Source organism: Bufo bufo, chromosome 1 (assembly GCF_905171765.1).
Source record: "Bufo bufo chromosome 1, aBufBuf1.1, whole genome shotgun sequence".
Taxonomy (NCBI): Eukaryota; Metazoa; Chordata; class Amphibia; order Anura; family Bufonidae; genus Bufo; species Bufo bufo.
Genome location: NC_053389.1, coordinates 151,839,077 through 151,866,558, shown reverse-complemented (window position 1 = coordinate 151,866,558; position 27,482 = coordinate 151,839,077). Strand labels below are relative to the sequence as shown.

Here is a 27,482-nt window from a genome sequence, read left to right as displayed (position 1 = left end):
AGTTTGATCCATTTCGGGACCCGTACTACTTCGGACTTTTGGCGGTAAAGTGCGCAGTTTGTGACAGCTCGGAGTACTCAGTGGCGTCATGGCGGAGGATGACGCTCAGCGGCTGTCTCATACTCAGGTAATGACTTATTAGTAGAAGATAATTCTTATTATGGAAATGAGTGGCGCGCGCGCACCAGCCCGGGTATATTTACTGGAGATATACGTATAGCGTATCTGTAGTACACTGGCTGAAGTAGCGTGTGCTCACAGCGCCATCTGCCGGCTACCTGGTATATGTACAGTGACGGGCTGGTTCACAGCGCCATCTGCCGGCTACCTGGTATATGTACAGTGACGGGCTGGTTCACAGCGCACCCTGCTGGCGTCTTCTGTTATGAGCACCTGTGTCATGGCGGCTCAGCTTGTGATCCGTCACCTTTATGTGAGGAGCTCATTATGACAGCACAACATTTCTAATGACATCATTTCAAAGTATCAATGTAAAATATAGGGTGGTTGTGCACACCTCATTTGGAAGAATACAACTAACGTATAGAACAAATGTATATTAATTACAATTTTATTCCAATAGATTAAAAACAGATGTATGGCAGTATCCAATGTACAAGGAACATTTCAGAGGTGTTCAAAGGGCGGACCAAGGTCAGGTGGGCCAATAATAATTGGGGTCTCCGTAATGAATATCTCAGATAGTCCTCAAGTGGCTGTAGAGACCTCGGACCGTTCAGAAAAAATAAAATAATATTCTAAATTAAAACAATATTCTAAATAAATAATATATAGAGCAGGAAATGTGGCAACTCTCTTCAAATAGATATAATCATTAACCAGAATTCATCAATATAGTGATCAAAAATTCATCCACAATTGGACCAAGTGGAAACAGTAAATAATATATCCGCAATGGGACCACAAAGTAGAGACACAAATGTGAATACATAAAAGTGAGTCCACCTAAACATTATAGTAAATTCATAGAAGTGAGCCCACCTTTAAGAAAATCAATTAGAATCATTTGTTTAGGTATAAGGTATTTCCACCTATATATGGGAAGTTCCACCTGTAGAAAGAGGGAGGATTCCACCTCTATATACTAAAAAAACTGTTTGTGAAGATTACTTCATCCACAGCGGAATATCAATGGTTAAAATGTAACAAAAAGTAAAAAAAAGTTCATCCACTGTAAAAAACAAAACAAAAACCTGCATTATCTATTGTAATCGATGGATTTAGATGTTTCCAATTATGTGACAATGTGTCACTTCGGTATTGAAATGAGGTATCATCTATTAAAATACATTAGTGATTGCTGCAGCTTTCAACGGTTCCTGCAATTGTATAAGTCAGTGGTGCCCAACCATTTTTTGTCTGAGGGCCGCACTAGACTTGGTATAAATTTTGCGGGCCGGATCCAGGTAGCTTTGCCAGAAAGAAATGCAAACGCTGTGAGGGGGCACGTGTGAGCCTTACTACTGTGAAGAGGGCACATATCTGGGCATAACTACTGTGAGGAGGGCGCATAACTACTGTGAAGAGGGCACATATCAGGGCATAACTACTGTGAGGGGGCATGTGCGAGCATTACATCTGTGAAGAGGGCACATATCTTGGCATTATTACTGTGAGGGGGCACATCTGGGCATAACTACTGTGAGGGGGCACATATCAGGGTATAACTACTGTGAAGAGGGCACGAGTGAGCATTACTACTGTGAGAGGGCACATATCTTGGCATTATTACTGTGAGGGGGCACATATCTAGGCATAACTACTGTGAGGGGGCATGTGTGAGCATTACTACTGTGAAGAGGGCACATATCTTGGCATTATTACTGTGAGGGGGCATGTGATGTATACATGCAGGGCCGGTGCAAGGATTTTTGCCGCCCTAGGCAAGATAAAAAATTGCCGCCCCCCCCCTTATCAGATGATCTGCCCATATCATGACATCACATATGTTCCACCCCTTTCTCAGCTTTTAAACAAAAAGAACTGCTAGGTTTCCCTTAGGGTTAATCCAGCTTCCTGTCGCTGTCTTTTTTTGCGGAACGGAATTGCGGACCCATACATTTCTATGGGGCCGCATGACGTGCGGCCCCGATCCGGAATTGCGGATCCGCAATTCCGATCCGGAAAAAAATAGAACATGTCCTATTCTTGTCTGCAATAGCGGACAAGAATAGGCATATTCTGTTAGTGCCGGCAATGTGCGGTCCGCAAAATGCGGAACGCACATTGCCGCTGTCCGTGTTTTGTGGATCCGCAAAACACACATGGATGTGTGAATGAACCCTAAATGTGAGGTAAATTAGTTTCCAATGTAGTATTAATAACTAAACAATTACATAATAAACATATTGCATTGTCTACTTACCACCAGGACAATAAGATGATCTGCTCTCTGGCTGCAGTCTAGCTCTTGGTCTGGCTCTGGAGACTCCCTTGTCACTCTCTTCTCCCCCACTCCCTCCCTTGTCACTCTCATTATTCCACCCCGGCACCCCCCTCCCTTGTCACTCTCATTATTCCACCCCCCCTCCCTTGTCACTCTCATTATTCCCCCCCCTCCCCCCTCCCTTGTCACTCTCATTATTTCCCCCCCCCTCCCTTGTCAATGTCATTATTCCCCCCCCTCCCTTGTCAATGTCATTATTCCCCCCCCTCCCTTGTCAATCTCATTATACCCCCCTCCCTTGTCACTCTCATTATACCCCCCTCCCTTGTCACTCTCATTATACCCCCCTCCCTTGTCACTCTCATTATACCCCCCTCCCTTGTCACTCTCATTATTCCACCCCGGCACCCCCCTCCCTTGTCACTCTCATTATTTCCCCCCCCCTCCCTTGTCAATGTCATTATTCCCCCCCCTACCTTGTCAATCTCATTATACCCCCCCTCCCTTGTCACTCTCATTATACCCCCCCTCCCTTGTCACTCTCATTATACCCCCCCTCCCTTGTCACTCTCATTATTCCACCCCGGCACCCCCCTCCCTTGTCACTCTCATTATTCCACCCCCCCTCCCTTGTCACTCTCATTATTTCCCCCCCCCTCCCTTGTCAATGTCATTATTCCCCCCCCCTCCCTTGTCAATGTCATTATTCCCCCCCCCCTCCCTTGTCAATCTCATTATACCCCCCTCCCTTGTCACTCTCATTATTCCACCCCGGCACCCCCCTCCCTTGTCACTCTCATTATTCCACCCCGGCACCCCCCTCCCTTGTCACTCTCATTATTCCACCCCCCCTCCCTTGTCACTCTCATTATTCCACCCCCCCTCCCTTGTCACTCTCATTATTCCACCCCCCCTCCCTTGTCACTCTCATTATTCCACCCCCCCTCCCTTGTCACTCTCATTATTCCCCCCCCTCCCTTGTCAATGTCATTATTCCCCCCCCTCCCTTGTCAATCTCATTATACCCCCCTCCCTTGTCACTCTCATTATACCCCCCTCCCTTGTCACTCTCATTATACCCCCCTCCCTTGTCACTCTCATTATTCCACCCCGGCACCCCCCTGCCTTGTCACTCTCATTATTTCCCCCCCCTCCCTTGTCAATGTCATTATTCCCCCCCCTACCTTGTCAATCTCATTATACCCCCCCTCCCTTGTCACTCTCATTATACCCCCCCTCCCTTGTCACTCTCATTATACCCCCCCTCCCTTGTCACTCTCATTATTCCACCCCGGCACCCCCCTCCCTTGTCACTCTCATTATTTCCCCCCCCCCCTCCCTTGTCAATGTCATTATTCCCCCCCCCTCCCTTGTCAATGTCATTATTCCCCCCCCCCTCCCTTGTCAATCTCATTATACCCCCCTCCCTTGTCACTCTCATTATTCCACCCCGGCACCCCCCTCCCTTGTCACTCTCATTATTCCACCCCGGCACCCCCCTCCCTTGTCACTCTCATTATTCCACCCCCCCTCCCTTGTCACTCTCATTATTCCCCCCTCCCCCCTCCCTTGTCACTCTCATTATTCCCCCCCCTCCCTTGTCAATGTCATTATTCCCCCCCCCCCCCTTGTCAATCTCATTAGTCCCCCCCCCCTCCCTTGTCAATCTCATTAGTCCCCCCACACACACACCTCTAATGTAGCGTGGCCGAGCTCTCTGCGGTCCGCGGTACAGGAGCATTTGTTTCCTGTACCCGGCCGGACTGACAGGAAGTGCACACTAAGTGAGCACTTCCTGTCAGTCCGGCCGGGTACAGGAAACAAAAGCTCCTACCGCGGACCGAACAGAGCTCGGCCACGCTACATTAACAAAAGCACAGAGCAGACACACAGCAGGCGCAGGCTGCGCAGCAATGAGCCGGCGGCCGGAGATTCAAATTAGAGCGGCAAGCGCTCAGGACGGAGTCCTGAGCGCTTGCCGCTCTAATTTGAATCTCCGGCCCCGCCGGAGATTCAGGAGGCGCAGCATGAGGGGCGCCGCCGGCCGAACTTATATAACCAATTTTTTATTTTTTTTTTACACCGCAACGGGCGCCCCCTGCTAAATGGCGCCCTAGGCGACTGCCTAAGTCGCCTTACTGGTGGCGCTGGCCCTGTATACATGTGTGTAATGTATGTAGTGCAGTATGTGATGATCACACACTGCACTACATACATTACACACATGTATACATCACATACTGCGCTGTCACCTTCTTCTGCAGGTCTACCTTGATGTCTGGTCTTTAGGCTTCAGTCAGATCCTCCACCGCCATGCTTGCGCCGTGTGCCCGACACCACCAGGAGCTGGCCCCCCCTCCTTTCATCTCCCGCCGGCTTCTCCTACAGCAGGGCGCTCTATCGCTCCAGTGCCCGCCCAATCTTACCAATCAGGGGCGTAGCTAGAAATGACTGGGTCCCATAGCAAAAAAATGTATGGGCCCCCCCCTCCCGGATCTCCCACCCCCACATACCTATAGGACCTCCCACCCCAACATCCCCACACCCCTCCCTAGATCCCCCTCAGTGTCATCCACAGATCCCCCCCCTCAGTGTCATCCACAGATCCCCCCCCTCAGTGTCATCCACAGATCCCCCCCCCTCAGTGTCATCCACAGATCCCCCCCCCTCAGTGTCATCCACAGATCCCCCCCCTCAGTGTCATCCACAGATCCCCCCCCTCAGTGTCATCCACAGATTCCCCCCCCCCCTCAGTGTCATCCACAGATTCCCCCCCCCCCTCAGTGTCATCCACAGATTCCCCCCCCCTCAGTGTCATCCACAGATTCCCCCCCCCCTCAGTGTCATCCACAGATTCCCCCCCCCCCTCAGTGTCATCCACAGATCCCCCTTCCTCAGTGTCATCCACAGATATCCCCCCCCCCAGTGTCATCCACAGATATCCCCCTCACCCAGAGCCGCTTCCTAGCTAATTTATTCACTGCACTTGCTTCAGTGAAATTGAAGAGAAGCGCCGTAATCTCGCACAGGCGCACTGGCAGAGGCCAGGAAGACAGTGCATGCGCACTTCAATGCCTCTGCCAGTGCGGGGAGATTGCAGGCACAGGCAGCATCGCTTTGCTGCCTGTGCCGTTCGCAGCGCTCCCTGCGCTGATAAAGTTCGGTCACTGCGCGGGCCGCATGACACGGCTTCGCGGGCCGCAGGTTGGGCATCACTGGTATAAGTAATAGGGCTAGAAGGTAATGCCCTTACTCACAGTTCGATGTCTCACTTGGAACACAGCCTGGCAGTGTCGTAGTAAAGCAGAGGGTCGGCTAGTATACTACGTGTCTGCCGCAGGTAATATTCTTGGAGTCCCGGTATTTAGAGCAATAGGTTGGTAATGTTCATGCCTGTGGCCGCGGCGTCCCACGTGCCTACAGCACTGGCGGTGCTCTAGTCTTCCGGCGTCTCCTTCTAATCTGGAGCAGTTGTCAGAATTGCAGGGTCCAAATGCTCGTAGTATAAGGTACCGCTTGAATAGTAGAGGTTAGAGCGCTCTAACAGAACCTCAATAGTGATGAATAGCGTCTGGTTGGGGGTCCTCACCATACGCGTTTCAGAGATCTCAGTCTCCTTCTTCAGTGGCTCCTAGGCAACCTGTTAGTGTATGACTCAGTGTAATACACTAACAGGCAATGCATTACAATACAGATGTATTGTATGCATTGCAGAGGGGATCAGACCCCCAAAAGTGAATGTCATAAATAAAGTAAAGTTAAAAAAAAGTGTTTTTAATCAAATTAATAAAGTAAAAAAGAAAAAAAACGCCCCTTTCCCCTTATTTTATAATAAAAAACAGAAAAAAAAAAACATATTAGGTATCGCCGCGTCCGTAATGACCGGCTCTATAAATATATCACATGATCCACCCTGTCCGATAAACACCATAAAATAAAATAAATAAAATAAAAACAGTGTAAAAAAAATGCCATTTTTGTCACCTTACATCACAAAAAGTGCAACACCAAGCGATCAAAAAGGTGTATGCCCCCCAAAATGGTATCAATAAAACCGTCACCTCATCCCGCAAAAATGAGCCCCTACCTAAGACAATCGCCCAAAAAAAAAAAAAAACTATAGCTCTCAGAACATGGAGACACTAAAACATCATTTTTTTGGTTTCAAAACTGCTATTATTGTGCTAAAGTGAAATACATTTAAAAAAAAAAAATATACATATTAGGTATCGCCACGTCCGTAACAACCAGCTCTATAAAAATATTACATGACCTAACCACTCAGGTGAACACCGTAAAAAAAACCTGTGTAAAAAAAAGAAGCAATTTTTGTCACATTACATCAGAAAAATTGCAACAGCAAGTTATCAAAAAGGCGTATGCCCCCCAAAATAGTACCAATCAGACCGTCACCTCATCCTGCAAAAAATGAGACCCTACCTAAGAGAATCGGTATAAAAGCTATGGCTCTCAGACTATGGAGACACTAAAATATCATTATTTCGGTTCCAAAAATGCTATTATTGTGTAAAACTTAAATAAATAAGAAAAAGTAGACCTATAAGGTATTGCCACGTGCGTTACGATCTGCTCTATAAAACATGCTCTAGTCACATGACCTAATCCCTCAGGTAAGCGCTGTAAAAATAAAAAATATAAACGGTGCCAAAACATCCATTTTGTTTGTGCCTCACAAAAAACGTAATATAGAGCAATGAAAAATCACATGTACCCCAAAATAGTACCAATAAAACTGGCACCTTATCCCGTCGTTTCCAAAATGTTTCATCCGAAGTCGATTCGCTCATCCCTAATTATAGGTTTCCCACTGGTCTCTGCCTCTTGGTCCGGCCTCTACACACTAGTGATGGGTTGTTCGCGATTGACTCGGTACAAAGAGCCAGCTCCTTTACCTGAATGATGGGAGTTGGCACCCAAACAAGAGTGCGCCAAAAACACAGGCAGGGCAGAGGGCAGGCACAGTGGCAGTCTGCAGAGAATAAATAAGCAGGAAAGGCGGGGTGTCGCAGTGGCCCAGCCCTGCTAGTCTCGGGGGTTGTCTCACCTCAGACCTTGGGGGCATATCGCTAGGAGAGCGTGTATGCGCAGCCACCCTCCATTCATTACTAAGGGACTGCCGAAAATAAGAGAGTGCTGTCTCGGCTAGAAGTAAATGGAGCGGTTGCGCGGTGTGCATCTCTTTCCTTTCAATGGGACTGGAGAAAATAGGCGAGTGCGCCACTCAACTATTTTCGGTGCTCCCATAGGAATGAATGGTGGGTGGCTGCGCATGTGCCTTGCGTCTTCCAGTATAGGTGTGGGTCCCAGAAGTGGGACCTACACCTATCAGACATTGGGGGCATATCCTAGAGATATGCCCCCAATGTCTGAGGTGAGACAACGCCTTCAAGCAAACAAGCATTAGATTACATTATACAAGAATTGGAGGCGTGGACTATGATGTCTTTATTCTGCCCTCCTCCTGTTCAGCCCACACACCCCAATCAGCCATGTGGGTGGGCAATGACTGTATGCCCTAAATGCATGTTTCCCTATTGAAATGGTTTAACCCGTGCAGTCTTTAAACATGGCGCACGTTCACGCATGCAGCGGGTGCTATAGCTGGCGGGTCTCTGCTGTTTCAAATAGCAGATGCGCTCGGCTAATGTCCATGACCAGAAATAATGCTGATTCTGGACATTACAGCCTTTAGATGCTGTGCTCATGGCAACTAAAGGGTGAAAAACCCCCATGCGGCGCTTGGGGTTGCAAGTAATGAATTCTAATAGACTGGGTCTCTTCAGAAAAAGCAGGCAACTTTGTAAATAGTCTTCATACCAGAGGCACCTTCCCTACCTTCACCTAGCGCTGAGTCTCTCGTAAATCAGTCCGAACAGTACTGCTGCTCTCTCTGCTCTCCCCCTCCCTTCCCTCTGGCAGGAGATTGTACATGGCAGATGTGTCTGGAGAGGATGGAAAGGAGAACAGGTTGTAGACAAGTGCAGAGAGAAAACAGAGCATCCACAGCAAACTCTGCAGGGGGAAGGGAATCGTACACCCCCGATTTTTCAGCTGTTTGAAGAGAACGCAGCTTTCGTGTGAGCTCTGCCTTCTCTTCACGGTTTACCTGCTTGTCATCAACATTGCAGCGGCGAGCAGTGTAATTACAGCTCCTCCATCCCATTCACTTCAGTGGGAAGAAGCAGTTACACCTGATCTCTGCTGCGGCCTCTTCAAACAGCTGATCGTCGGGGGTGTCAGGAGTCAGACCCCTGCTAATCTTATATCGATGACCTGTCCTGAGGATAGGTCATCAATATAGGAAACCCCTTTAAGATTTAGAGGATTCAGAGAGTAATTTAAGTTTTTTCCTTTTCGTCTAGCGTTTGAAGGCTGCGGTTCATTATACCGTGGGGAGTCTCTGCCAAGAGATCGCTGAGGACAAACAGGTAAACTACAGCAAGCAAGCTATTGCAGCGATCTCAGAAGTCACCTTCAGACAATGTGGTAAGAGCGCTCTAGTAACATAGTTTATAAGGCCGAAAAAATACATTTGTCCATCCAGTTCGGCCTGTTATCCTGCAAGTTGATCGAGGAAGACAAAAAAAAAAAAACTGTGAGGTAGAAGCCAATTTTCACCACTTAAGGGGGAAAAAATTCCTTCCCGACTCCAATCAGGCAATCAGAATAACTCCCTGGATCAACGACCCCTCTCTAGTAGCTATAGCCTGTAATATTATTACACTCCAGAAATACATTCAGGCCCCTCTTGAATTCCTTTATTGTACTCACCATCACCACCTCCTCAGGCAGAGAGTTCCATAGTCTCACTGCTCTTACCGTAAAGAATCCTCTTCTATGTTTGTGTACAAGCCTCCTTTCCTCCAGACGCAGAGGATGTCCCCTCGTCACAGTCCTGGGGATAAATAGATGATGGGAGTGATCTCTGTACTGACCCCTGATATATTTATACATAGTAATTAGATCTCCCCTCAGTCCTCTTTTTTCTAAAGTGAATAACCCTAATGTTGATAATCTTTCAGGGTACTGTAGTCCACCCATTCCAGTTATTACTTTAGTTGCCCTCCTCTGGACCCTCTCCAGCTCTGCCCATTTTGTGGCTGTATTTTTATTTTTGAGGACTTTATCCCAGTTAGTTTGGCCTATGGCCTTTCTTAGTTGGCTAAATTTAGCTTTTTTAAAGTTTGGTATTTTTGTTCCTCCCTGTAGAAACGCTCTTTTGAATGACAATTGGAAGGTTATTACTTTATGGTCACTATTTCCCAGGTGTCCCCCAACCTGCACATCTGTTTTTCTGTCGGGTCTATTGGTTAATACTAAGTCCAGTATGGCCGTCCCTCTAGTCGGGTCCTGAACCAGTTGGGAGAGATAATTGTCTTTGGTTATTGCCAAGAACCTGTTTTCTTTATGAGATGTACAAGTTTCCGTTTCCCAGTCTATATCTGGGTAGTTGAAGTCCCCCATAATAACCACCTCATTATGATTTGACGCCTTGTCTATCTCGTTTAGTAGCATATTTTATGTGGACTCTGGTATATTAGGTGGTTTATAAAAAACTCCTTTTAGTATTTTATTATTGTTTTTGCCTTTATGTATTTCTACCCACAGTGAGTCTACATGTTTATGTCCTTCACTTATAGCTTCTCGGACTGTGGGCTTTAGACAGGACTTTACATAAAGGCAGACCCCCTCCCCGTCTCCAATTTTGACGATCCTTTCTAAACAGACTGTAACCCTGTACATTAACCGCCCAGTCATAACTATCATCCAGCCATGTCTCAGTTATTCCCACTATGTCATAGTCCTCCTCACACATCACTAATTCCAGTTCCCCAGTTTTATTAGTCAGGCTTCTGGCATTAGTATACATACAATTAAGAGTTTTATGTATATTTTTTACCCTACACCTTTCCTTCTGAACTGTTCTAGTCCCTCCTTCCATTCCTACCCCAGTCCCTAGTTTAAACACTCCTCCAACCTTCTAGCCATCTTCTCCCCCAACACAGCTGCCCCTTCCCCATTGAGGTGCAGCCCATCCCTACAATAGAGCCTGTAGCCAACAGAGAAGTTGTCCTAGTTCTCCAGGAACCCAAACCCCTCCTTTCTACACCAGTTCTTGAGCCACTTGTTAACCTCCCTAATCTCCCGCGGCCTTTCTTGTGTGGCTCGTGGTATCGGTAGTATTTCGGAAAACACTACCTTTGAGGTCCTTGCCCTAAGCTTGTGACCTAAATCCCTAAAATGATTTTTAAGGACGCTCCACCTACCTCTAACTCTGTCATTGGTTCCGATATGGACCATGACTGCTGGATCTTCTCCAGCCCCTCCCAGTAATCTGTCAACCCGATCCATGATGTGTCGAACTCGAGCGCCAGGAAGACGAAACATCGTTTGACGAACCCTGTGTTTGTGACAGATCGCCCTATCTGTACCCCTAATAATTGAGTATCCCACTACCAGCACCTGTCTGGCCTGCCCTGCTCTCCTGGTCCCCTGCTTACTGGAGCTGACATTCCCCTGACTGGCAGAGGAAGTGTCCGGGTGCAGCAGTGCTCTCCCTGAACTGACATCCCCCTCATCTGCCAACTGTGCAAACTTGTTGGGGTGTGTCAGATCAGGGCTAGCCTCCATGGCACTCTTCCCTCTACCCCGCTAACTGTTATCCAGATAGCTACTTCACTTTCCTGAGCCTCCTCGCTATCACCCTCCCCCACATCATCTACCCCATAGTGTGCTTGCTCAGTGAGCAGCAAACTCTTTTCCAAATTGCCAATGCTTCTCAGTGTTATGTCGCACATCGTCTATCTGGTTAGATACATGATGTGCGATTCCAAACTGGCAATTTGCTCACATTTTGAACAAAGATATGCACCCTCAAACGGCTGTTCCAGAACTGCATACATAAGACAAGATGTGCACTGGACTGCGCTGTCAATAATTTAACACATACAAAGTGGGGATTATGCAAGTGTGAGGAATATAGATTATTATTTACTGCCAGCCATGTTCCCACACCAGCCATCTGCTGTCAGATAGCAGAGGTAGTGAACTCCACAGGGGGGCCCTGCTTCAAAGCCCAGCCAAATGGCAGAGAACTTCCAGCAGGCCACATTTGTTTACAATTTCTCACCTCCATTCAGATAGCACGGATTCTGCAGGAAAACTTCCCTGCAGGGGGTCTAGGCCTTTCCCCAGTTCACTCAAATTAAGAGACATATTGGAGCCGGCGATTCATAAGGAATCGCAGACCTAAACCGGATACATATTTGTGTCCCTGTGGCCACGATGAACAGGCCCGTGGTCATAGTTTGGTGGTGAGATGCCAAGGATGGGAAATATACATAGCTCCCCACAGAAACCAAATAACGGTACCATGCTTGGACTCTACTGGTAGCCGGAACCCAGGCGGCTCCATTGGTCCCAGAACCACCTTCATGCGACATTCTGGTCTGGAGCTATGAGCCCTATTCGGTTTTGTGACTCATTTGCTGCCAGCCCTAGAAGCGGGGGAGTGGACTCCTCGCAGAGGCCGGTAGGGGAATGGCCGGTTACAGGTCAAAAGGCCTGTGCCAGCAAGCGGGCGTGTCTTTCTCTGAAGTGAGGTCACATCGTGCCATGTGTTTAGAGGGACCTGCAAACTGCTGACATCACTGCCCTCCATGTGACTACAGCTAAGAACTCATCACAACCCAAAGGACTCATATACCTGGTAAACTGACTTTTGTTCTGCTTAACCCTGGTTGCACCCTATCATCTGTATTTGTAACCTCAGACCACTGTATATATTCTTTGTGTGTATAGTGTAATGTCTAGTGAGCCTTTAAGGCGATTAAATATATAATTACATTTTTTGCTGATCTGGTATTTCGATCACCAATCCCCCACGTCCGTGTTTCTGCCTAGTTATACGCTACCGCGGGATGGTTTCTCACCCTATATAATCCTGTTAGCGGACAGGGCTTATATCAAACGAGAAACTGGTGGTAGTATACGCGGGCTGAGGAAGCACTGTTTTACTGGGGCAGTGGAAAGGCTCTCTCAGCTTGTTGCCTCTCTGTGCCCGTGTGGACAGGAAGAGTCTGTGAACACTGTACCAAGCTGACCTTACCTGCTCCTCGGGGACGGCGTAACGTCACGCCTTGGTAAACCGTGACTATACCGTATCTTGCTGGCTCTATGTATTTGACGTCCGGTGGCAGTGAGGTGCGGTATTCCTCACAGCAAGAGAAAAAAATACAATATGGTGCAGTGATAAGAATCTAACTTACTGTAGTCCCCTCCTAATGTTGCTGAATCTCAAGTCACATAATCTAAAGTCACACACTTACTACAAGCACACACTTGAACTCAAACACGCGAACGCTCACAAACTCGCGTTATTTGCCTGCTTGTATAAGTGCAGCTCTCAAACCAAACTGCTTTTTTTTCCTCTGGATTCAAATAACACATTTCCCTTGGGGTCCTAAACATGTTTTGGAAAGATTCTTATCTGAGCAGAATATGCCCAAATTCTTCACCCTTTCTTTGACCTCAATTTTTTGGATAAATCAGAGTTGATTTACAGGCCTGTGACAGAATGGTTGCTAGGAATTTGTTGCCTGACAACCCTATTGCCCAAAAGACTGTGGTTGTTAGGAAAGTGTATCCTTAGCAACCTGCTTGTCAGACAGAACCAATCTATTTAGATTGGCACCATATGAGATATTTCGGCAAATAAGGCCTTATGCACACAACCATTGTGTGTTTTGCGGTCCGCAAAACACTGATGGCGTCTGTGTGCGTTCGGCAATTTGCGGAACGGCACGGACAGCCATTGATATAACTGCCCATTCTTGTCTGCAAAACAGACAAGAATAGGACAGGTTATATGTTTTTTGCGGACCACGGAACAGAGCAGCGGATGCTGACAGCACACGGAGTACTGTCCGCATCTTTTGCGGCCCCATTGAAGCGAATAGGTCCGCATCCAAGCCGCAAAAACTGCGGCTCGGACGCGGCCCAAAACAACGGTTGTGTGCATGAGGCCTAAATTTAGATGAAGAACCTCTTGAAAGGGACTCTCCAAGACAGACATTGATAGCACGTTGATTAGAGACGCCATAGATGTCTGATCTGTGGAGAATGCAGTGGTAGGATCCTCACCGAGGCCTGGAACACAGGGGCGACATTGGTCCTGTTAACTTTTTAGGAAACGACGGTCACTGCAATGGATAGTACAGACCTAACACTTCTCCCAGCTGAGTTTACAGTTTAGACAGGTTGGTACAGTATATCAGTGCAGGTAAGATACATCTGGCAGTTTAGGCTACTTTCACACTCGCGGTAAGCTTTTCCGGCAGGGGAACAGCCTGCCGGATCCGTATTACCACTTCCACACGTGTGCTTTTGGAAGTGAATGGGGCCGGGCGGACTTCCGGCAGCACACATGTAGAAACGGTAGTATGGACCCGGCTTACCGCGAGTGTGAAAGTAGCCTTAGCTCACTGAGAATTGCATAGTCTGGATACAACTCTAGCAAAGCCGTCTGCTGTGATAAGTATTAGGTCAGCCTCTGGATATTCCCATTCATCAAGATCTTGAAAATGGTGAGAAATTGAAAGACAAAGGAGGACATTTATTATGAATTGGCGTATTAATGTTGCAGATTTTGTTGCAGTGGTTATTTGCGGCAAAAAGCTGCAACTTTTTGCCGTTCGTGCCACTTTTCCTGAGTGACGATAAAAAAGGGGGGGCGCGGCATCTGCGGGGAAGAGGGCAGTCTCATTTACCATGCTGTGGAAAATTACTTGAAACTACGGCAGCAAGCTGGCATAGATTTCAGTATGTCCCATGGCCTGCTGGAGGAAGCACCAAAGTTATGTAGAGCCCTGCACCTCCACATAACTTTGGCACATCCAGCTGCAGCGCAGAGGGAATAAGACCGGCTTCTAAATGGCCAGTCTTAATAAATGTCCCTCAAAGTGTATTAGAAAGTTGCAGAATTTGCACAAAGCTGAAATCCCCTTTAATTACTGCCCTCCTCCCTCCCTATCCAATCTCATCCCCCATCTGTGACTTACCGTCAGATTATTCTTTTTAGGTTGCTGAAGAATTCACGTGAGCTGCACTGACTTGATGCCCTTCCAAGATTTTTAATGATTAGTTTTCCCAGCCTCACTAATTAGAGATCTAATTTCCATTTTTTTTTTTCTCACTCCATAGAAACATTCGCAAAGGACCTTGAGATGTTTGCACGGTAAGTGTGAGAGCTATGTTATCCACTGCTCCACAAATCTTTACACCTCTCAGCTCGCTGGCCTGTCACCGGCAACAGCACATGAAATATCTGTTACTCAGCTGCTATTAGTAACCCTTAGAGAAGCACAGGGGGCCCATAGGCAATGGGGAGGGGGGATTCCAGAAAAGGGATTGTTTAAATTATAACGATACTTCACATTGTTGTTCTAAATTCAGGATCAGTACAGGATAAGTAATGTATGTACACAGTGTCTCCACCAGCAGAATAGTGAGTGCAGCTCTGGAGTATAATACAGGATGTAACTCAGGATCAGTACAGGATAAGTAATGTAATGTATGTACACAGTGTCTCCACCAGCAGAATAGTGAGTGCAGCTCTGGAGTATAATACAGGATGTAACTCAGGATCAGTACAGGATAAGTAATTTATGTACACAGTGATTCCACCAGCAGAATAGTGAGTACAGCTCTGGAGTATAATACAGTATGTAACTCAGGGTCAGTACAGAGTAAGTAATTTATGTACATTGGATCTCCACTATGTAGTTTAATTCTATATGTAGTGTAAACTGTTAGACAGACATACACTCACCTAAAGAATTATTAGGAACACCTGTTCTATTTCTCATTAATGCAATTATCTAGTCAACCAATCACATGGCAGTTGCTTCAATGCATTTAGGGGGGTAGTCCTGGTCAAGACAATCTCCTGAACTGCAAACTGAATGTCAGAATGGGAAAGAAAGGTGATTTAAGCAATTTTGAGCGTGGCATGGTTGTTGGTGCCAGACGGGCCGGTCTGAGTATTTCACAATCTGCTCAGTTACTGGGATTTTCACGCACAACCATTTCTAGGGTTTACAAAGAATGGTGTGAAAAGGGAAAAACATCCAGTATGCGGCAGTCCTGTGGGGGATAATGCCTTGTGGATGCTAGAGGTCAGAGGAGAATGGGCCGACTGATTCAAGCTGATAGAAGAGCAACGTTGACTGAAATAACCACTCGTTACAACCGAGGTATGCAGCAAAGCATTTGTGAAGCCACAACACGCACAACCTTGAGGGGGATGGGCTACAACAGCAGAAGACCCCACCGGGTACCACTCATCTCCACTACAAATAGGAAAGAGAGGCTACAATTTGCACAAACTCACCAAAATTGGACTGTTGAAGACTGGAAAAATGTTGCCTGGTCTGATGAGTCTCGATTTCTGTTGAGACATTCAAATGGTAGAGTCCGAATTTGGCGTAAACAGAATGAGAACATGTATCCATCCTCTGATGGCTACTTCCAGCAGGATAATGCACCATGTCACAAAGCTCGAATCATTTCAAATTGGTTTCTTGAACATGACAATGAGTTCACTGTACTAAAATGGCCCCCACAGTCACCAGATCTCAACCCAATAGAGCGTCTTTGGGATGTGGTGGAACGGGAGCTTCGTGCCCTGGATGTGCATCCCTCAAATCTCCATCAACTGCAAGATGCTATCCTATCAATATGGGCCAACATTTCTAAAGAATGCTATCAGCACCTTGTTGAATCAATGCCACGTAGAATTAAGGCAGTTCTGAAGGCAAAAGGGGGTCCAACACCGTATTAGTATGGGGGCACTAATAATTCTTTAGGTGAGTGTATATACATCAGTGCAGAAAATTCTGCAGTATGTGCTTTGGTTATGAATTTGTGATACATCTTAGTTCTGCCTAGATCCTCTAAGAAGCCTGACAAGAAAAAGTTTCTTATGTCCTCTTCACACATTTGTTCTGGCATTTTTGATGACTAAGGCCTCATGCACACGACCATATGTATTTTGCTGTCCGCAAAAAATACGGATGACGTCCGTGTGCATTTCTGTATTTTGCGGAACGGAACAGCTGGTCCCTGATAGAACAGTACTATCCTTGTCCGTAATGCGGACAATAATAGGACATGTTCTATTTTTTTTGCGGAACGGAAATACGGACAAATGGAAACGGAATGCACATGGAGTAACTTTTTTACTTTGTTTTTTTTTGCGGACCCATTGAAATGAATGGTTCCGTATACGGTCTGCAAAAAAAACGGGACAGACACAGAAAGAATATACGTTCGTGTGCATGAGGCCTAAAAGACACCATAGAAACTGTTGTTTTTTTTATGGGAAGTTTTGTAAACAGTTAAGTTAATCATGTTTTTCTGATGTTTTTATCTCTATGCAGAATGAGATGTTAAAACAGAATAGACACCAAAAGCTTCAACATGCTGGTTAACACTTAGGGTACCGGGGTTTCTTGTTTTTGCGTTTTCATTTTTCTTCCCTATCTTCCTTGAGCCATAACTTTTATATTTTTTTCGTCCTCATTGCCATATGAGGTCTTATTTTTTGCGGGACAAGTTGTGCTTTCTAATACCGCCATTTAATATGGCATACAATGTAGTGGGAAGCAGGAAAAATGTACCAAATGGGGTGGCATTGGAAAAAAAAATTCTATTCCTCAACCAATTCCTTCCTTTTTACGAGTTTTGTCCCTACAGCGTTCCCTTTGCAGCAAAACTGTCCTGTGCTTTTCATTCTCTGGGTCAGTACAATTACGATACCACATATGTATAGGTTTTTATGTCTAAATAATGTAAAAATAAATGTAAACATTAAGAAATATATATTTTTTTATATCGCTATATTCTGACCCCCATAACTTTTTTTATAGTTATATCTACTGAGCTGTGTGGGGCTTATTTTTTGTGGTACAATCTGTAGGTTTTATTGATAGAATTTTGGAGTGTTTGTGACTTTTTGATCACATTTTATTACATTTTGTTGGGGTAAGAGAAGCGATTAAAAAATGGCAAATTGGCCATTTTGACCCTTTTTTTCTGTTAAGCCATTCTCCATATTGGCAAAATATTTTTATATTTTAATAGTACGGGCGTTTTCGATCCCGGTGATACCCATGATGCTTATATTTTTTGTTATTCATGTATTTATTTTTTTATTCTACGGAAAGAGGGATGATTTATACTTTTTATATACTTTTTTTTTTAATTTTATATATTTAAAAAAAATATTTTTCATGATTTTGAAACTCATATTTGAGCCTACAAAGTCCATTATTAAAAAAAAAAATTTCTTATGTTGGCCTGCCACCTGCTGGCCAAAATAAGAATTGTAGCTTCAATACCCTGGGTCTCTTCAGTGAGACCCAGCGCATTCAAAAAAACAATTACTGGCATCCTCATTGGCCACAGAGGATGCCGGTAAAAACCCCGGAACCGTGAGCTCTGTAGATTCCGTGATCTCACTTGATCACAGCATCTAAAGGCTATTATGACTGCGATCATTAGCTGCCAGTCTCTGCTGTTTGAAACAGCGGAGACCCACCGGCCATGACGCCCACTGCAAGCACGAGCGAGCGCCAAGTTTGCCCATCGCTCCAGCGCAGTAGCGAAGAGATTAACATAAAAGAGACCCCCAAAAAAGCTACGTAATTAAGGACATGTTCACATCTGCTTTGGATGCTCCTTTTTGGGGCCTCTGTCCTAGGTTTTGTCAAAAATAGCAGAAAGAAAATTCTTACATGCAGGTCTTATTTTATTTTATTTTTTTCAAAAAAGCATTCTTCCAAACAGAAATGGAAGTGATTGACTATAATTAATAGGATCTGTTTGGCTCTGTTCCTGTGAGTTATGTGCCTAACAAAAACAAGAGTAGCAAAAAAAAAAAAAAAAAAATGCTTGTTCCATAGACTTTCAGCCTACATCTGGAGCGGACATTTTAGCACAAAAAAACGCACCAAAATATGCTTGTGAGAAAAATGCCACTAAAAACCTGTGTGTGTGAACTAGCCCTTAGTTAGGAAGCTTATTTTTCAATATATGTATGTGTGTGTATATATATATATATATATATATATATATATATAGGGTCCAGTAGAAATCTATGCTTGCTGTCAGAGCATGGTAGTCTGTGATATGACTGATGCAGTAGAGCCAGCCAATTGGTATACACTATGGGGGTCATTTACTAAAGACTGGCATCTCACACAAGGTGCAGGCCTCTTACTAAGGCCTCATGCACACGACCGTTGTGTGCATCCGTGGCCGTTGTGCCATTTTCCGTTTTTTTTCGCGGACCCATTGACTTTCAATGGGTCCGTGGAAAAATCAGAAAATGCACCGTTTTGCAGCCGAGACCGTGATCCGTGTATCCTGTCCGTCAAAAAAATATGACCTGTCCTATTTTTTTGACGGACAACGGTTCACGGACCCATTCAAGTCAATGGGTCTGTGAAAGAACACGGATGCACACAAGATTGGCATCCGTGTCCGTGATCCGTGGCTGTAGGTTACTTTCATACAGACGGATCCGAAGATCCGTCTGCATAAAAGCTTTTTCACAGCTGAGTTTTCACTTCGTGAAAACTCAGATCCGACAGTATATTCTAACACAGAGGCGTTCCCATGGTGATGGGGACGCTTCAGGTTAGAATATACTAAAAGAACTGTGTACATGACTGCCCCCTGCTGCCTGTGGCCAGTGGGCCCCCCTCCCTCCCCTGTAGTTAACTCGTTGGTGGCCAGTGGGCCCCCCCTCCCTCCCCTGTAGTTAACTCTTTGTTGTCCAGTGTGGCTGGCCCCCCCTCCCTCCCCTGTAGTTAACTCTTTGTTGTCCAGTGCGGCTGGCCCCCCCCTTCCTCCCCTGTAGTTAACTCTTTGTTGTCCAGTGCGGCCGGCCCCCCCTCCCTCCCCTGTAGTTAACTCGTTGGTGGCCAGTGGGCCCTCTCCCCTCCCTCCCCCTCCTAATTAAAATCTCCCCCCTATCATTGGTGGCAGCGGAGAGTACCGATCGGAGTCCCAGTTTAATCGCTGGGGCTCCGATCGGTAACCATGGCAACCAGGACACTACTGCAGTCCCGGTTGCCATGGTTACTTAGCAATTTGTAGAACCATTATACTTACCTGGAGCTGCGATGTCTGCGTCCGGCCGGCAGCTCCTCCTACTGGTAAGTGACAGGTCATTAAGCAATGCGCCGCACAGACCTGTCACTTACCAGTAGGAGGAGCTCCCGGCCGGACACAGACATCGCAGCTCGCAGGTAAGTATAATGCTTCTACAGATTGCTAAGTAACCATGGCAACCGGGACTGCAGTAGCGTCCTGGTTGCCATGGTTACCGATCGGAGCCCCAGCGATTAAACTGGGACTCCGATCGGTACCCTCCGCTGCCACCAATGATAGGGCGGGAGATTTTAATAGGGAGGGGGGAGGGCCCACTGGCCACCAACGAGTTAACTACAGGGGAGGGAGGGGGGCCGGCCGCACTGGACAACAAAGAGTTAAAAACAGGGGGGGGGGGGTCTGCCCCCTGCTGCCTGGCAGCACCTGCCAGGCAGCAGGGGGCAGTCATGTACACAGTTCTTTTAGTATATTCTAACCTAAAGCGTCCCCATCACCATGGGAACGCCTCTGTGTTAGAATATACTGTCGGATTTGAGTTTCACATCTAACTCATATCCGACAGTATATTCTAACATAGAGGCGTTCCCATGGTGATGGGGACGCTTCAAGTTAAAATATACCATCGGATTGGAGAAAACTCCGATCCTATGGTATATTAACTCCTGACTTTACATTGAAAGTCAATGGGGGACGGATCCGTTTGAAATTGCACCATATTGTGTCAACGTCAAACGAATCCGTCCCCATTGACTTGCATTGTAATTCAGGACGGATCCGTTTGGCTCCGCACGGCCAGGCGGACACCAAAACGACATTTTTTTCATGTCCGTGGATCCTCCAAAAATCAAGGAAGACCCACGGACGAAAAAACTGTCACGGATCACGGAAAAACGGAACCCGTTTTTGCGGACCGCAAAAAAATACGGTTGGGTGCATGAGGCCTAAAATATGATGTGTCTGTGTGCCAGAAACTGAAACCTGCTCCAGCTTGGAGCTGGCAGAGGTATAGTTTTCTGGCGTAAATTACGGTACATTCGATATGTCTGCCTGTGATGGCCCCTTCTACTAAACTCTGCCCAGTGCCCACACACACCAATTAAAGAGGTGAGAGCGGCGTACAACAGCAGCTGTGCAAACTGCCATTTGCACCAAATTTAGAGGCTCTTTCCTTAACCAAAAAACAAGCGTAAAGCCTTTGTATCTGACCCCGGTATTATTTGATCTTTCCAAATTACTAGAATTCCTGCTGTCTGATAATGTGGAAGATTTGCCAATCTGTCATTAGAACAGTTCTGTGGATGATGGGCTGTTGGTTTTATTATACGTGTGCTCTCCATTCTCTGATGTATCCAGGATTGTGTCCTGCATGTGTCACTAATGTCATCCTGTATGGGCCCTCATGTTACTGACGCTGCTTGTTTGTGAATCAACCCGGTTTTTGTTCTAAAGGATTTGATTTAAACTTGGTGACATTTCTAGCAAACTCCGGGATGTCTCGCTGCCCATTGTCTACAATGCTGAATTCCCAAACACTGCACCAGGATCTGTGAATTGAGCGAGCCTTGCCAGCATTAGAGTAACATCTGTCCACTTTAAAGACTTTCTATGGCCTGTAAAGCAAAGATGTCAGACGTCACAGCATTAAAGCGATGCTTCCCTGCTCGTAGAGCCCGCTGTGTGTCGAGAGCCGCTCCATCAAATTGCGTGCAGGTGTAAGGATGAGGTTTTGTGCCGTAATTGCCAGTCTCCATTGCTGTAGGAGAAAGGAGTAAAAATATTGTAGGGCCCTCAGCTGTCCTGACAGGTGTGTGCAGTGACTGCTTTCTCTAGTAGGATGTGATTACTCTTTTCTATACGATCTGTTCAGCGGTTACATCGACTTTTCCATTGCTTTTGAACTTTGAAGATGTTGAACTTTCTTTGAGTATCTGATCGGTGGGGGTCCAACACCTGGGACCCCCTCCGATCAGCTGCTTGAGGAAGCCGCGGCCTCCTCGCAGCTCACCAAGCACATTGCCATACATAGTATAGCTTGGTATCACAGCTCAGCCTCATTCATTTGAATGGCCATGTGAGTGATGAACGTGACGTCATTAGCCTAGATTAAGCTGTGAGAAGGCCACAGTGCTGCTGCCTTCTCAAACAGCTGATGCAGGTTTCCCGGGTGTCGGACCCCCACCAATCAGATAGATCATCAGTATAAAAAAGTTGGAAAACCCCTTTAAATGATGTTTTGCAGGAATGCTGTGGATTTCTGCATGAAAAAACCATTGCATTTTACAGTGGCAACAAAGTGGAAGTGATTGCAATAAATCTCATCCAAACATTGCTAAACTACATGTGGTGCGGATGTCAATGCATAGGGTCACATCTGCAGAAAAGCTGCAGTGGGTGAGGTCAGACATCAAAGATTAGCTGCGGTGCAGTTTGCCAAAAATCCCACTAAAACTACATGTTGATTTACCCCAAAAATATGCCTACCGTTTAAAAGGGTTGAATATGTATAAAAAAGGTGTAAATAAAAGGACCAGTAGAGTTAAGCGGGGTAATCCCTAAGAGGAGCACTGAACCTAGACATAGAAACATAGAATGTGTCGGCAGATAAGAACCATTTGGCCCATCTAGTCTGCCCAATATACTGAATACTATGGATAGCCCCCGGCCCTATCTTATATGAAGGATGGCCTTATGCCTAGCCCATGCACGCTTAAACTCCTCCACTGTATTTGCAGCTACCGCTTCTGCAGGAAGGCTATTCCATGCATCCACTACTCTCTCAGTAAAGTAATACTTCCTGATATTACTTTTAAACCTTTGCCCCTCTAATTTGAAACTATGTCCTCTTGTAGCAGTTTTTCTTCTTTTAAATATTCTCTCCTCTTTTACCTTGTTGATTCCCTTTATGTAGTTAAAAGTTTCTATCATATCCCCTCTGTCTCGTCTTTCTTCCAAGCTATACATGTGAAGGTCCTTTAATCTTCTCATGTCATACACCGTGCTCTGTTTGCAATGGTCGTGCTGCTGCCGCCATTGGTTCTGGTGGTCACATGGCCAAGCTGCTCGGTCTGACTAAACCCAACACGGAATACCAAAAATCTTACTAAACCACTCCAACCACATCCAAAGACTTAGGGCGGTATTATGTTGGATGACGATGGGAAAAAAAAGTACATTCCGGTTTAGGTTTCTTAACCTTCTTTAAGAGTTTGAACATGACAAATTGTTATATTTGCAGGAGTGCACAGTGCCATCAAATTCACCATGTAAATTAATGGGCATTGGGCACAGTTTAGCCTAGCATTTTTGCTGGATCTGGAGGGTTCAGCAAAAACTCTTCCGTTACTGATAATACAACCGTCTGCATCCGTTATGAATGGATCCGGTTGTATTATCTTTAACATTGCCAAGACGGATCCGTCATGAACTCCATTGAAAGTCAATAGAGGACAGATCTGTTTTCTATTGTGGCAGAGAAAACGGATCCATCTCCATTGACTTGCATTGGGGGTCATGCCATCTTGCTCCGCATCCCAGGATGGAAAACAAAATAAAACATGTTGCGGTTTGCTCTCCAGTCTGGGAACACAACTAAACGAAAAAAAATGCATTTTGGAGCATTCCGTTCTGTTCAGTTCAATTTTGTCCCCATTGACAATGAATGGGGAAAAAACTGAAGCGTTTTTTTCCGGTATTGAGACCCTATGACAGAACTCAATACCGGAAAACTAAAACGCTAGTGTGAAAGTACCCTAAACTAACATATGGTCACTGTGTTTTTTGCCATAAAAATGCGCCGTGTGTGAAACCACTCTAAGCTTTTAAGAAATAGAAGCGTCATCCTTTTATTTTTTTATTGAAAACCATGGGTATAGTGAAAAGGTCAAATTGTTGATTACTGCAAAATCACATCAAAATGCCCCCACTTTCGAAAACACATGGCAAAACTGCTGCATTTTGCAGTAATCTAAATGCTGATTAGACAGCACCAGTGAATCTGCCAAAAAGCTGCACCTGCAACTGACCAGATCCTTCTGACCAAGATCATCTTTCTGTTCTTCTTAGTCTGGTTTTGTAACAGCAGTCTCTTAATTTTTTTTTTTTTATTCATTTCTTACATAGGCACGGAAAAAGGAGCACGATTAACATGGACGACGTGAAACTGCTGTCCAGGCGCAGCCGATCACTGGTAATTATGGCTTATGTTTATTATATAGAGAGATGCCGATGGGTTTCACATTCTTTCACACAAGCAACTTTTCCGTCCGGATGCGAGGCGTGTAGTGAATGCTAAGCATCCGCACTGAATTCTGACCCATTCATTTCAATGGGTCTGTGCACATGTTTTTCATGCATTGTCTTTGCGTTCAGGAGAAAACGCAGCATGTTCTGTATTGTGCATTTTTCACACAGCTCTGGCTCCATTGAAGTGAATTGGGCTTTCATGCAAAGCGGAAGGCATCCGGATGCATTGTGTTTTTCATTGTCACTGTCTGCACCAGTAATACATTTAAAATTGGCGAAAATCTGTTAGTAAATGACCCCCTTTGTGTTTATACCATTTTCTGCTCCATTCACACCGGTGTGAGAAAGCACCGGCGCTCTCAATCGGGCTGAGCATGATACCAAGCACAGCCGCTACACAATTTATGGCACTGTGCCGCGACGCCCACAGTGGCATTGATGCCTTCTCAAACAGAGGTCTTGGTTTTCGGACAGCCACCAATCAGATACTGAAGATAGGTCATCAATATCAAAATCTCGGAAAACCGCTTTAGATCTTGGCTGGTTTTTGCTTACAAGCTGCCAGTGATGACGTTCAGTACAGGAACATGACCACTGCAGCCAATCAGTGGTCTCAGCAGTCACGTACCATACTTGCCGTCTCCATCAAGTGGTGATGGCAGTGACCACTGATTGGCTGCAGCAATGATGTTCAGAAGCTGGCAGCTTGCAGTCAAAGATTGACTTCTAGAGGCAAGCTCATCTGCACTGGATTGGGGTGGGGGGTTGAAGAGGTGTCATGTTCATTAATTACATTTCAGACTCATTGGGGTCCTAGACCAATGCTGTTCTCGTATATTTATATATTCTAGTACGCACACATCTCTAGCTACAGCAATGAAATTGCCGCCAGCAACCAAGAGCAGAAGGAGAAAAGAAAGAAGAAATCTGTTAGCACTGGGAAGAGGCATTCAGGTGGAGATTCTGCAGTGGCAGAAGGCGAGGACCACAACATGGAATAAAGGAGTCATATGCTGTACCCTTGTGGTACATAATGTAATATTCATGGTATTTCTATCTGACCTGTGTCACTGCAGTGTCTCATCCAGGCATGGTGTAAATATAATGAGAATTACTGCCCCAGGTGTAATGTACCACTACCTACATAAATAATTGTCAGCTCCCATTCAAGATAAATGACAAAACATCTTTATTGAATACATATTAAAATACATAGAAACAGTTAGCAGCAATAGAAACCCCCCCAAATGAGGACTGTGAGGTAGCCGCAGAGGCAACAAGCCACAACAAATGGAACATTTTTTGTTGTGGCTTGCTGCCTCTGCGGCTACCTCGTGGCCCTCATTTGGGGGATTTTCTATTGGTGCTAACTGTTTCTATGTATTTACTATGTAATCAATAAAGATGTTTTGTCATTTTATCTTGGAGGCTGACAATTATTTATGTGGGCAATGGTTCAGAGCATATTGGTTCCTCCAGCTATATATAGTTTTTCTTTTTGGGTGTTATCCCGGTGTAATGTGTAAAATATGTATTTGTAGTATTTTCTGAAGTTGTCCTTTATATTACACTACATATCTCATTTATGTATGGTACTGTATTTATAATTTAATACATTTCATGTGTATAAAGGTTAATGTCCACAGTTTTCTAATATAAAGTACTTTATTTACCATTTTCAAGGTCTGTGCTTGCTGTCATTGACTTTTTTTTGTTTTATCCAGAGGAATCAAAACCTGAACAGACAGTATTTCACTAGGGCAAATGTATTAATACTGTTTAAAAGTAAGAGTGTAAACTTAGTTTCAAAGGGGTTGTGCACATTTGGGGGAGAAGACAGACCTGTGAAGGAAAGCTTACCTGCTTCCCAATGTTCACTCCTAGCTCCTGCGCTCACTGGCCTCTGCTGCTCCGCTCTTATCCCTTTATGTAAACTTTCAGTTTGATGTGACCTGCTCCCCTTGTATTATGTCAAATGGTCACGTGGTGCAAGGGGAGTAGGTCACCGCTGCAGCCAGCGATTGGCTGCAGCATCTTCAAACTGGAAGTTTACATCCATGGATCCGAGTGAAGCAGTAAAAAGCACAGAAGCTAGGAACCAGCATTGGGAAGCAGGTAAGTATGCCCTTCTTCTCAGGTCTACCCACCATCCCCCACACAAGCAAGCTTAAAGGGAACCTGTCATCAACTTTGTGCTGACCGTACTGAGGGCAGTATAAAGTACTGACAGAAATGCTGATGTCAGCGGTGTGTCACTCATCAGCTAAAAGTAAATGGTTGCTGAGAACCAGCATCATAATCATTGCATCACAGGCCTTGAAAATAGTCAAATCCACCTGAGAAGAGTCCTGGTTATTCATGAATTCCTGCTCTCCCTGCCACCTGCTGATGACTGACAGTCTTCTACCTAGTTTTCTCCTCTTCTCTCTAGGAGAGAACTGACATTCATCAGTAGATGGGCGGTGAGAGAGCAGGAGATTATGAATAACCATGACTCTTCTCAGGTAGATGTGACTCTTTTCAAGGCCTGGGCTGCAATGATTATGATGCTGGTTCTCAGCAACCATTTACTTTTAGCTGATGAGTGACACACCGCTGAGATCAGCATTTCTGTCACTACTTTATGCTGCCCTCAGAACGGTGAGCATAATGTTGATGACAGGTTCCCTTTAAATGGATTATCTGAGACTAAAAAATGTCCCCCATATGCCCGGGCCCCTCACACTGAATCTACTTACCTGGCTCCCCGCTCCCTCCACTGCTCCTGGTCTCAGCACTACCGCTGCTGCTTCTCCCCGTGCATGGATGAAAACACCCAGTGTTGGCGGGGCCGCCAATGGCAGGCGGTGATGGGGGCGAGCCTCCCTAGCATCGCAGGTGACGCTAAGGAGGCTCATCCCCGTCCCTGCCTGCCATTGGCTGCTCCCCCCGACACCGGATGTTTTCATCCACGGGGAAAAGCGGTAAGTAGATTCAGTGTGAGGAGCCTGGGCATATGGGGGACATTTTTTTAGTCTTGGATAACCCCTTTAAAGGGTTTCTACCACCAGAAATACCGTTATGAAGCTGACTAACATTAGCGATGCGCTAATGTCAGCACTACATAACAGTATGTTTCTAACATTTGTCCCTGCAGCTGTTTTTGTAAAAAAAGCACTTTTATAATATGCGGGCAGAACAGGGGACCTGGGCGGGATAAAGGGTGAGTGGACGGAGCCTCTAGGTGCTGATTTTATGCCCACATAGCACCTAGAGGCTCATTAGCATATTATAAAGTGCTTTTTTTTACAAAAACAGCTGCAGGGACTAATGTTAGAAACGTACTGTTATGTAGTGCTGACATTAGCGCATCGCTATATCAGTCAGCTACATAACGGTATTTCTGGTGGTAGAAACCCTTTAACTTGCACCAGATATATCATAGTGGCTGGTGCACGGAGGTGCTATATGGTAACTTCCCTTTCCTGTGAAGCCATACCCTTTCCACTAAAATCACGGCACTTTTAAAACCAGGCATAAAGAGATTAGTAAAGTGACTAAAACACTTGATAAACGCAGTACATGGGGTGTATGTCAGTTTTTTGGGAAAAAATTTGGCACATTTTCAATTGTAAATCTGCCCTATTGTCTAAACAAA

The 27,482-nt window shown here is 45.6% G+C and overlaps 1 protein-coding gene across 1 annotated transcript; it reads left to right on the top strand.

The window, feature by feature from the left end:
• CENPS (centromere protein S) lies at positions 1-25,042 on the top strand. Its single transcript, XM_040430733.1, has 5 exons — positions 1-127; positions 8,791-8,914; positions 14,630-14,663; positions 23,723-23,789; positions 24,697-25,042. The coding sequence occupies exons 1-5, from the start codon at positions 89-91 to the stop codon at positions 24,844-24,846; spliced, it is 414 nt and encodes a 137-aa protein (XP_040286667.1). The 5' UTR covers positions 1-88; the 3' UTR covers positions 24,847-25,042.
• The last annotated feature ends 2,440 nt before the right edge of the window (positions 25,043-27,482 follow it).